Raw genomic sequence first — 12,997 nt, 5'->3', positions numbered from 1 at the left:
GTAGGATGTCTGTGAGGGCTTCGTGAAAAGGCAGCAGGGGCTCCGAAGAGGCTGCCGCTGGCTGAAGCACCTCAGTCAGGAGGTTAGTCCTGACCGCCACCGTAGGAAGCCCAAGGCCTCAGCCGCCCTACACAACACCACAGCGTAGGAAACTCCCTCCTCTGTAGCCACGGTAGGGGGAGAAAGCATACCAGGGTCTGGTGACGTGTCAAGACCACCGGCATCACCCAACTCCTCTCTCCAGTCCGGCTCTTGTAGCTCGTCTGGTAAAGGGTCTCCAGACTCCTGCCAGTCCTCCTCCTCCGGCTGCCACTCGGGGCAAAAGGGAGTGCCATAATAGAAAATAGGCACAAAATTGCCTGGCGCTGTTGGTCGACACCTGTCCGGCTCCGTTTCTGAGTCGACACCGGGCGGGAGCGTGGCGGATGGAGGTGTCACCAACAGATTTGGTGCTGGAGGAGGTATCGTGAGGTCGACCGGCATTGATCCGGATCCAGGCTTGGATCCTCAGGGGCCCTGCGGCACTGGGATCAAGGCCACCGGTATCGAATGCCTAGAACACCCAACTAAGTCCCCGGGGCCCGAAGGCGTGCCAGCGGAATTGGGCTGCCCAAAGATAGTGTGGAGGGCTTTGTAAAATGTACGAAGTTGTGCAGGGGACATTCCGGCTCCCTTGAAGGGGGGGGGGGGGGGGGAGGCTCGGAGCCGACCCAGCAGGCTCCGCAGGCGGAGCCGCAGGACGACTACTTTCCGTATCCCACAGGGAGAAGGCGAAGAGCGACGGTGCTTCTTCGACTTCTTCTTGTGCTTCGAATTACCTTAAGAAACAGATTACAATGATGAGTGGTGGTGGCTCCACGACCGGTCCCGCGACCTCCCTCTCGACTGGGAACGTGAGCGGCGCAGAGCTGACTGCTGGGCCTCTAGATGCTTTCGGGACCGCTCCCACGAAGACTTCGGGGCTATGGCCTGACAGTCGGAGCACGACTTCAGGTCTGGGTCACTCTGCAGTCATCAGAGGCACACGAGGTGTGGATCCGTGATGGACATCAATTTGTGACAGGAGTCATAAGGCTTGAAGCCGGTCCGAGGACGGGACATCCCTTCGTGCACCAGGAGTCGGAAGTCTCGAAAAACGGTGGTGACAAAAGTTGAAAAAGATTTTGTCAAAAAGTGACTAAGGGTACCACTCTATCCGATCTGCGCTGGGTCAGGTGGAAAAAGAAAGAACTGACGTCAGCATGCAGGGGCAGCATCTAAGGAGATACCGCAACGTCACGATGGTGACCACAACGCCATAGACGACCGTGGAGTCGACCGACGCCACCTACCGGCACGCAGGGGTACTGCTGAGAAAAAATTCTCCAGATCCAGTCTGACTCCTGGGGGTAATTCTAAGGTAAGGATTCCATAACTAATAGTCTCTTTCAAATATTCAAATCAACAACTTGACACACCAGAACAGATTATTGCAACTCTGACAGGCCCATCATAAAAGTCCCAACCCCTCCCGTTAGTAGTCTCTCAGCTTATCTGTTATGTTGCATTGTTATATTCTTTTAATGTGAAACACATCATTTACTCTTCTTTCTCATCACTGTCTCTGAAGTGGCTAAACAAGCCTATTTATGACATGCTATAATCCAAGTCTGAAATGACGATTATGTTCTTGTGTTTTTCCCCAGGAAAATCTTCGCTACTATGTAGACAAAGTATTCGGTGCAATTGTACACTCAAGTATGAGCTGTCCCACTTTAATGTGTGATATTTTTTATTCTCTGAGACAAATGGCCTCCAAACGATTCCCTAGTAAGTGCATTTTAAAGTTGTTTAGCCGGCTGCATTTTGTGTCTTTTTGCCTGATGGCATTTACCTGTATTTGATTGGCTTCTCCTATGAGAGATGTAGCAAGTGCTCTGTGCCAGCAGTTCAGCAGGGTATCTTATTTCATAAATATCTGACAACTCTGCCTGGACCTCCTTGTCCTTGAGGATACCAGATGACTCACCGTCATCAGATAACCAGCGTAGGGCTTTCCTTTTTACAGATCATTGTTTTTGAGTCTGCTGAAAGGAAAGCCTAGAGTTGGAAAATGGTATCCCATATGACATGGAGTTATCTTGTAATTTTACTTTTATGTTATTTATCTGCAAACGGCCTACTATGTAAGCCTCCTTGTCACCTGTCAATGCAATCACCTAAAGCACTTGCTCATCTCCCTGTTCTCCATTTTCATTTGTTAATAATTTCAATTCTTTCGTAAATATAATATGTTCACTTTAGTGCAGCAGGTGGGAGAATAGAAAAGTGTAAGGGTTAATATGAAGTGACACTATTGTGCAGCCTTCATTAATAAAATGATGTTAGTAACATAACTTTTTCTTATTTAATAGTTCCCACAGTAGTGTTTCCGGCTTCTAAGCATTTTAAATAATAGGTGGTGCCGTTATGATATATCCTTTTTTTTTTTTTTTTTTTACAAAAATGATATATAATTATTAAACAATTATTTCAAAAGTTAAAAATAACCTTAATTCTGACAAATTAACCTTTTATTTGATGAATTACAAAATAAATGTGTTAAACACATTTTATTTAACACCGTGTACTAATGATGAAATACACATATTAGCATGGAAATTTGTTAATCACTGTTAAGGCATTATTTATCAATTAGATTAATATATTTGAAAGCTTTATCTGATATACATTTCATTTGAGGAGTTAAAGTACTGTAATATTTTATTTGATCAGCTCTAGATTAAAAGGAAAAACTTGGAAGATGATTTGACATTTGTATTTTACAAATTAATATTTTATTAAAACCTTACTTTTAAAGAATATTAAATGTAATAGTTATCCACCCACTTTAATATAGGAAGATCTTCACCTTTATGTGCAAAGGTACTAGCAGTAAATTTACTCTTGTAAATTCTGTAGCAGACAGCTCAATTTCTTGATTTAAGGGGGTGGAGACAAGTTAATCTACACTGGGACATGGCAAATAGCAAAAAAATGTAAGGTTATATCTAGATGTATTAGTAAATATAAATGTGAGTAAATATTACCTTCAGTATAGGCCGCTTTGAGTTTCATGCTAATATGTCCGGTTGTGGGGGGGGTAGTGTGGGGATGAAAAAGTGTTAATTCGCTGCTTACTTTTATGAATCTGCATGCAGTTATGCTGGCTAGTAGCAGTTTAGACCCAGGACAGAGATTTCGAGTTTCACAGACATCTGATTTAGATTGCAGGTGTGTAAAAGAGGTGTTAAGTCTTTGACTTACTAATATCATTAATGCAATTTAATTTATTTGTATGTGGTCGACACTCAGCATTTTTATCATACTTATGATATTTTGAAATTCACCAGTGATAGGTAGCTGAAGTAACTATAACTCTCGCACTCACCATGCACTGCTTATTACCTCGCATATTGCATCCATCATGTTATCATTGATGATAACACTGTGCATGGCGGGAGTGTGAGTTATCATTGTTGCAGTTAACTATAACTCAATTTCAGCGGTTTTGTGAGTTTGAAAAGTTATGTTTCAACTGACATTCTCACCTATCTGTAATGTCACTTCAATCTTGTTTTTTTGTGTGAAATGGCTTTCATTGAATTATGCGTGGAGCGTGAGCAAATATTTTTCCTACATTGGGTTGTACAAGCTCACTTAGAGCCACATGCAAAATCAAGAAGTAAAGCACTTTCACCGGGTAATAGTTAGTGCAGGGCTTTATAGTCCAGTTTTAAATTGAACTGTCAAAGAATAATCAAAATTGCAATACTACTTGGTAAAACGACCACTGAATACTACAACCTCCAATCATCATTGAGAGAGGACATTACTTCAATGGAAATTTGGTGACTTTATTGGTACTCCATTGAAACCAACAGTGCTTTACAATATGTAAATACTATAGCCTAGGATTTGATCTAGGATCCATTAACCTCAGCCCTACAAATAACTGCAGATAATTTGTAAGTGTTTTTTTTCACACTATCTTTAATTGTGATGGCTCACTCTGCTTCCATAATCCGCCAGCCAAGAGTTTGATTCCTGGAAAACCCAACTTGGATTGACCATGTCTGAGTATGGTAATTTTAGTAACACAAAGTTAGGTGATGGTAGCACTAGATAAAAACAAGTTATTATTATTTTAAATCGAGTACATAAAACCTATCAGTAAGAGGAATCAGTATGGCATCTACTTGTAGATTTGTCACAAGCACAAGTGTCCTTTAATCCTTGTAATATTCGTATTGCCGCCTTTGGAATGACTTGCACTCTTCAGTGCAGCACAGCCACAAATGTTTTGGCTTTGGAAAGGCGTTTAAGACAATTTGAATTAAAAGGCCCTAATTGCAAATAGCTAAGTAACAGGCTTGAAAATGCACCAGAACAAATACAATTTTCCCTCCGTGTTGGGTTGGTTTTGGCACTCATTTATTTTGTTTTCTGAGTCGTACTACTGCTTCCTTATATTTTTTACCTTCACAATTTCCTCCAGATGTGATGTGGAAATTTCACATAGAGTCATACTTTGCTGTATTTACGCTCATCCTGAAATAGATGCAAAGGGTGCAGAACTCGGAATGAGGCCAATATGGTCTTTAAGAGATATTATCTCTAAGCACTCGGGCCTTAGCATTTCTTTGTTTGATGACCGCATAAATAGTGAACTGGGTGGGGACTTCACAAACTCTCACGTGGTTTGGAGTCGCATGTAGCATGTAAAGAATAACATATCATTACCTCCATAGAAAGATTTCCAAATTCACCCATAAGTGAACCAACACACTTATAGATTGTGATTTCAGCAGGATGAACAGCATCGCAAGTGAGGATTAAGAAACAAGGGTTCCCGATTTCTAGGTATCTGTATTACTGGGACTTGAGCATTTCTACAAAAAAGTGAGGCTGAATATAAATGGTGTAGTATTGTTAACTGCAATGGTGAATCCAGGCTCAATAAGCTAGGTGTTCACTATTTCACTACTTTAAGAATCAATTTCACGGGCTTTTCCAGAGTTTCTTTTAACTTTTGAAGCGCTAAACTTTTTTTTCCCCCCCTCCTTAAGTAAACCATCATTGGCAATTCCAAATGTTCTAGCTTGTAATTTTGCACTGAATAACAAAACAAAAAAACAATTTTTTTCAGTATAAAATGCATCTAGCAGACAAAGAAATGAATGTGTAATGGATATGTCAGTGGACTTTTGAGTTGTAAAAGAGTCTCTCGTGCATTGCACGTGAATCACTCTCTATGTGGCACAATGATGCACAAGCAGCCCCTAACTTGAAGTTAGATAGAAATACCCCTTAGGGTTGACCCAAAACCCAGCCAATGTAAATTTTGAGTTGGTAACAATAGATTAAAGAGACAATTGTCCTGTCTAGCCATACCTAAAAAAAATATTTAGCCTCTAGTAAGAATAAGGTAAATTAAATGTAAAAATATGTACTTTACTTGCTGTATTTATATTCATAATATTTGGAAAAACACTTCCATGCGAGTTGCTCCCTACATAGTAGTATGGCTTTTTCTGGTTGATGCTTCTAACAGTAGATTCCTCACATTTAAAATATCCCCAAGCTCCATGCTGGATCTGGAGGATTTTTCAGCATAGCCCCCTGTGCACCAGTAGGTGGCGTTGCGTGGCTCCACATCCCCCCCCCCCCCAACCACCCACCCCACCCCACCAGTAATGTCTGGATCCACATATATCCCATTACCATGAATGCCTTAACCACGAAAATGTAAGTATTTTACAGGTAAGTATAAACCCATGTGCGCGCGCACACACACACACACACACACACACCCACACACACACACACACACACACACACACACGGACACACACACACGGACACACACACACGGACACACACACACGGACACACACACACGGACACACACACACGGACACGCACACACGGACACACACACACGGACACACACACACGGACACACACACGGACACACACACGGACACACACACGGACACACACACGGACACACACACGGACACACACACGGACACACACACGGACACACACACGGACACACACACGCACACACGCACACACGCACACACACACGGACACACACACGGACACACACACGGACACACACACGGACACACACACGGACACACGCACACACGCACACACGGACACACGGACACACACACACACACACACACACACACACACGCACACACACGGACACACACACACGTTCTTGATTTTTATAATACTTACAGTTCATGGTGAAGGCATATGTGTAGAAAAAAATTTGACAAGTATAATAAATATATATCTATATCTATATATATATATATATAACCTACTGGCGGTAGCCAGTAGGTAGTTATAGTTAGGACCTATTATCCATAGGAAATTCGTAACATTCTTTTCCCAATAACTTTGGCGCCGGATGACGAATCTTCGCGAAAGTTTCAAAACTGGTGAGGCGCTCTGGTCAGCTCCTATCCTGAAGGTTTGGGGGTGATTCGTCAAGCGGGGGCCGAGAAAAAAGGGGGGTCACAAAACATGTTTTCCCCATGTTATTTCCCATAGGAAATTTTGGAACGGGCTACAGCCTGAACTGCTGAACGGAACTACACCAAATTTTGCAAAAAGGTAGCCCTTGGCTCAGAAAGAGACCTTTTTTTTAAATGGTGTAAATCCGTTCAGTAGTTCCTGAGAATTTTTTTTTAAAAAAGAGGTTAAAAAAATCAATTTCCCATAGGAAAGTTTAGACACAGTTATAGCAAAAACTGCTGAACAGAATTACACCAAATTTGACAAAAAAGTACTGCTTGGCTCAGAAAGTGTCCTTTTTAGCTCTCGCGCCTAGCGATGCAGTGCGCAGCAAGAGTCCTTTTGTCCGGGGTTCCGAAACGGACCCTGGAATTGTACACGCTCGTGGCCTGCTATTGGCCTTTACCTGCGTGTTTTTTTTAAAGATAGCACGCAATAGTCCAAAGGCGGGCGCATTGCTCCGCCCATGGCCTATTGGTGTCTATTACGAGCATTCCTGCCATATGGTTTCAATTATCGTGCCCAGACACTGGCGCGATAATTGAAACCATATGGCTCGCTATGTGGCGCGCGCGCACTACTCGCGGGCTTCTATGTCTTTGAAGCGATTGCGAAAGTGAAAGCGATCGCTTTCCCTGCCGCTTGTTTTTTAAAGTAATTTACACACTATCCTTTGCTTTTTAGTAACTTGGTTTCGATTCTCAAATTCTCGTTTCTTGAATGGGGCTGATGAAATGCTAGAGCCTGGCCTGTGCGCGCTTTTTAGACTACTCCTGGTCTCGATGATGCAACCACTTCAAATAAAGGAGTCCTGGTTTTGTTTGGGTGTACGAGATTTTAGTCAGAAACAAAGTGGGTGTTTCATGTAAAAAAAAAAGAAAGAAAGAAGCAGCAAATAAGAAAGGGAAAAAAAGGAGGAATACGAATCAGAAGAGGAAATATTGGACATTTGCATAACACATCCCAAACTGATTTGTCTTTTGACACTTTAAATAAAAGGCCTTGGTATGTACTTCATTGGTACATGTTTATCAACCCTGGGAAGGTGAAAAGTTGACTTCAAACACAGACCTTCATATTAAACACTGATCTCTGCAGCCGGCGCTCAGGTCACTGAGCTACCTTAGTTAGCAGCTCAAAAACACAGGAGTTGGATGCCCTGCTTGAGAGATTAACATTATCACGTTTCAGAATCATCTTGCTGCAAACTACTGTTTGAAAATATTTACATGCAGATTTCGCCTCGGGTTGACACATCTGGCTTCCAGAAGCGCCTCTGTCCAGCTGGCCTGAAATAATTTATTTTCCATGGCTGAATGCGATGTTTGTCAAAGGTGCCAGGACGAGAATACTTGGAAACCAAGCGCGGTTTGTCCATGAAACCAGCACGATCAGCAACAATAAGAAGGCCTTTCTGTGCCCAACGATTCCCTGTACTTCCTCTGAAGAGCAAAGCAAGGGGTAGTAAATGTATTCACCGTGTCACCCAATTATATACGTCCAATACTGGTGCAAAGTGTTTGGAAATGCATTCAGCATTTAGACAGATGGAGAGAGGAGGCACAGAGATATAAGAGATAAGCCCAGGATCACGCACTTTGGTCAAGAATGACAGCCAGGATTAGGCCACAGGGCCGCAGGTTCCTGTAGGAGGAGGTTAGAGGCGCCAGGCCATCTGCTCTGGGTGTCTGTCACCCTTCCTTTCAAACCCATGGGCTACCTGGAAGTCTCCATGTGAACCGGTGTACTGTACTATTCGTGCTTACTCGCATGGGATGCTGGGAGCCTCGCCACTTAAAAGCCAATTGGTCTTGTATGAATGCATCTACAAAAGCAAGTGCGTAGCCGTCTTCTGACGTCACGTCATACGGGTGAACACTGGGTCCGTGCGGTGTCTTGAGACCACTGCAGAACATTCTAGAAGAGTCTTATTGTCAGTTTCATCACCACCAGCGAGTGCAGTCCAGGGGCAAACATTCTCGCTCTTCTCATGTAGGTCCAACAAGTATATGAGAGGGTCTGTCCCAGTGCTGGTAGCCTATCTCTCCTGTCACGTGTTCTCTATGCTTCATTCCACCCAATCATGTGTCTCTACCTCCCCCAAGCTGACACTAACCCCCAAACACCCACTCGAAACAGTCAGTCAGTATAAGTCAAGCATTGACACAATCACTAAGCTTGGCATTTAAGTGTAAGTGCTGGTCACACATAGCTCCAGTGCATGTGTGTAGAGGGTTTGCACACTTGGTTTGGATTGTATGTCGTTCGTCAGGTTTGTTTGGCTTTTGTGTGGATATTTTGTAGATTTGCTTTTATAAGAGAGGACTTATGCACCTTCGGAGTATTTTGTAAGTGGATGTTTTGCTGTTGAGTGGTACTAAGAGCATACATGTCAAGGTAGTCCCTTCATCTGGTTCTTTATGTCTCGAGGCAGACAGCATTTGTCAGTTGTCAAATGAGTAACTGTTCTTTACCGCTTGGGTCACAGGGCATTAGTTATTACTGCAGTGCTTGAAAGCATCGTACTCCTACGTGGTCCTTAACTCCCTCCCCTCGGAGGTAGCAAAGTAGAACAGTCAAGACTAAATCTCATAGGTAGTTATGGGTTAGAGAACTGGTTTTTGATTTAGACCTTGATAGAGGAAGGCAATAGCCTCTCTCTAAGCTTCTGCCAACCATGATCTGAGCCAACAGTTACAAGGCAGAGGGAGAGGATGTGGCCTAACAGCTAGGGCAGTTAACCTCGAATCTGGTGAACCGGGTTTGGTTCTCGCATCGACGATCAACATCCTGTGATTCTGGGCAAATCACTTAATCTCCCTATGCCTATCAAAAAAATGAATGTGTCCATCTGTAACGCAACTGGTGCTCATTTAGAGCGCTCTGATACCCGATACCTTCGGGATAAGTTTGCGCTATATAAAACTCTGGGAAAAGGCAGAAGTGGGAATAGCAGTAAAGGGACTGTGGTATCCCCTAATTTCCCATCAGAACATCAAGCACCACCATGTAAGGACTAAGAGGTGGTATTTGCCACCTAATTTTTACAAGGCCTCGCAGGGTAGAAAGGCAGTGATTGAGTGGCACTATCACCCTTGCCCCCAGGCTTTTCTTCCTTGGGCTCAGGAAATTCTGGGGATTACACATCAGCCTGTTGCACATGAACATATGTCATTTCACAACACTGGGTTCTTAAGGTAACTGTTGTAAAAGTTTGTACATGTCTTTCTAACCCAGTTTGGGCATTCTTAGATTAGATACAAATCCCAGCATTTGAATACCACTAAGTTGGTGGTGAAGACCAGGGGAATAGGCTTCCGCATTAGAAGCCTTAATTCACAAAAATTGACCTGTTTTAGTGTAAAAGACATCAGTAAAGATAAAAAAAGAAATGTAATAATTTCTAATTCTTCAAAAATTCTGCCGATGTGGAGTTTCTGCGGTACTTGAAGTCAATACCCCCTCCTTCATCAGGACAAATTCATGTATGTGCAAACATCATGCATTTCAACAATTAAAACTTTGCTACTGCATTTAGCAAGAGTCAAGGATTTGTCTGGATTTAGCTTTCTCCAGTATTCGTTGGTGCACTTTCTCTCAAGGGTCAGGAAGTAAAAGTCCTTGGCTCCTTGTTACACCTGGATACACTTCCTTTACATCATACGTTTTTATTTGCCTCAATGTGTCTCCCTTGCTTCACAGTAAAAGGAGAATCTTCAAAGTACCCAAGGGTACCTCGTGTTTTCAATTGTTTGTAGCTCTCTGGTCTTTAAAAGACTCACTAGGAGCTGGGACACTGGGTCTCTGTTCTTCAATATATAAACGACGATGAAACGGCACATCAACAGAATTTTTAAAGAATTTGGACCTGTGGTAGAATTTTTTAAGAATTAGAATGTGTTATTAATTACATTTTTTAATCTGTAATGTCTATTGATGTGTGATGTACAAATTGTGATGATATTAAGAATGGAGGATTTGCTGCAGTGCAAATTGGATGTAATACCCAACTACACTGAGTCCACGCATATCCTGTCTGTTTATGTAGGTTTTTAATGACTGTCCAATTGTATGTCTATATATTGTGTAATTATTTTTAAATATTCATATGAAGGGAGTGGCTTAAACATGTAAACTACATTTTTGTGATCCTTTAGTATGCCACCTGATCCATGTTGTGATGCAAGATTAAGTGAAACGTGAAATATTAAAAGGAACAAATTCATTGACACGGAATACTTTAACATTTTTACATTAATTGTTCAGAATTCATCAGCGTTATTTACTAGTAAAGTTAAGGACAGAAATATAGGTGCCGAAAAGGACTCAATTCAGTGTCTGTCTTTAATTATTAACGGGCCTGAGACCCAGAGGGACACGGCCCATTTAAAGCCCTGGTCTGAACCGAAAAAGTATTTTTTTAGGTCGAGCCTGGGCGAGGCATGCTGCATTCCAGTATGGACTTGAAGCTCCGCCCACTCTCCACCTACATTTTATCATTGTCCTATGTAAATGCTGGCTTCTGATTCGTTAATAAGCTTGTAAGTCCCGCTTTAGTACCTCCTTGTCTTCACTTGTAACCCCCCCATGAGGACTGCCCTTTTATTTCCGTAGTTACACAGTATGTCGTCTTTAGTCTGTAAGCACTGTTTTTTTTAATGAGTTGCTCCTACTGCAGGCACAACATACTTTCCTGCAACATTCAGTGCCATGTGCGCCTTTGCTTTCCAAGCAGCCGGGGACAATGGCGGCCGCTTCTTTCAAATGAAATAGGTCTTGCATTTACAAGAGTTTAAGCTATTGGCATTGTAAATGACAATGCCTTTTATTCATGTGTTAATTATCAAAACGGATAAATAAAAGGCATTGTCATTTACAATGCTGATAGCCTAAACTCTCGCAAATGCGAGACCTATTGCATTGCAAATGCTTGTTAAAAATGGTGTAAATCCGTTCAGTAGTTTTTGAGAAATTAAGAAATAAAGATAGTGATATCTATGGCCGCGGTGGATCCGCGCACCCTCACGAGCTACATTGTAATTGGCTGTCGACACTCCAAACCAGGAAGTGTTGGCAGCCATCTTGTGCCTCAGTAGAACCGAGGCACAAGAAAACAGAAAAAAACCCGCGAAAAACAAGAAAAGGGGGCTGGGTAGAAACACCCTAACCCCCTAGGCCTGCTCAGGGGGTCCCACAAGGACCACCAGGGCCAAAAAAAAGCATTTAAAAAAAATTATAATCAGCGAGATTCGCGCACCTAGCACTAATTTCGGCCGAAATTTTTAAAAAAACAAAGCACGAGCTCCCGCGCTTCGTTTGATTAAGCCCCCGGGTGGGCCAGGTCACGGGGTCAGTTAAAAAAATGTGTGGGGGGCCCCAATCCCCCCCACACTGCCCCGGGGACCGCCAACCCCGGGGCAAATTTTTAAATGTGTGTGGGGGGCCTCTAAGGCCCTCCCAAGCCCCGGGGACCGCCACGGCACCCCCCGGCTCTTACTAAAAAAATAATAATAAACCTGTGTGGGGGGGCCCCCCACGTCCCGGGGACCGCCACCTCCCTGGAGCACTAATTATTCAAATTAGGGGGTCCGTTACGGACCCTGAACCCCGGGGACCACCACCACCCTCCGGGACTTTGCATTAAGTAAGAGGGGGGCCGCGCGGCCCCCCTCCTGGAGCCAGTGATGGCTTGGGGACCACCACCCCCCACGGCCGGCTCCTGCAGTGTCCCGGGGTGCCCACCGCCAGGACACTGCTGTTTGTAATGACAGGGCGGGGGCCTTGCATTTTAGCAGCTCCCCATGTGGAAAAGCAATGCCGGCTCCCGCAGGACGTAGGGAGCCGGCAGGGACTGTGGGGGCATTGGGGCTCACCCACGGTCCCCAAAGGAGAGGGCCATCCCCGGGGGATGGGGTCACCGGGGCTAGGAGTGGCCCCGGAGGGGGGCCACGCGGCCCCACTCCCCTGTGCATTTTAGAAAAAGACCCCGGGGGATAGGGTCCCCGGGGCCATATTTGGCCTGAGGAAGTGGGCCAAAAGGCCCCCCTCCAAAAAAATAAAACCAAAAAAGCAATGGCCAGGCCCTTGGGAGATGGGGTCCCAGAAGTGGCCCAGGAGGGGGGCCACGCGGCCCCCCTCCCAAAGAAAAATAAATAAATAAAGGCGGGCCCCGGGGGATGGGGTCCCCCGGGACCAATAGAGGCCTTAGGAGGGGGGCCACGCAGCCCCCTCCATAATAATAAAAAAAAATGTGGCCATGCCCCGGGGGATGGGGTCACCGGGGCAGGAATTGGCCACTGGAGGAGGGCCCACGCGGCCCCCTTCCCGTAATATTTATATATTTGTTTTTAAATGGGGGTCAGGCCCTGGCAGATGGGGTCCCCAAGGCCCATAAAATAGAAAAGTAAGGGGGGCCACACAGCCCCCCTTCTTAAAAAAATAA

The 12,997-nt window shown here is 44.2% G+C and overlaps 1 protein-coding gene across 2 annotated transcripts in view; it reads left to right on the top strand.

Moving 5' to 3' along the window:
• Positions 1-12,997, top strand: part of RASA2 (RAS p21 protein activator 2) — a 516,748-nt gene that overhangs the window by 349,561 nt on the left and 154,190 nt on the right. For both annotated transcript variants that reach the window (XM_085633666.1, XM_085633665.1), the window contains exon 14: positions 1,686-1,809. In XM_085633666.1, coding sequence (XP_085489792.1) covers positions 1,686-1,809 — 124 coding nt within the window. The remainder of the gene's footprint in view (positions 1-1,685; positions 1,810-12,997) is intronic.

The sequence above is a fragment of the Triturus cristatus genome, chromosome 11, assembly GCF_964204655.1.
Source record: "Triturus cristatus chromosome 11, aTriCri1.1, whole genome shotgun sequence".
In the NCBI taxonomy this organism is placed as follows: Eukaryota; Metazoa; Chordata; class Amphibia; order Caudata; family Salamandridae; genus Triturus; species Triturus cristatus.
Note: the sequence above shows the minus strand (reverse complement) of the source record. Positions and strands in the feature narration are given on the sequence as shown.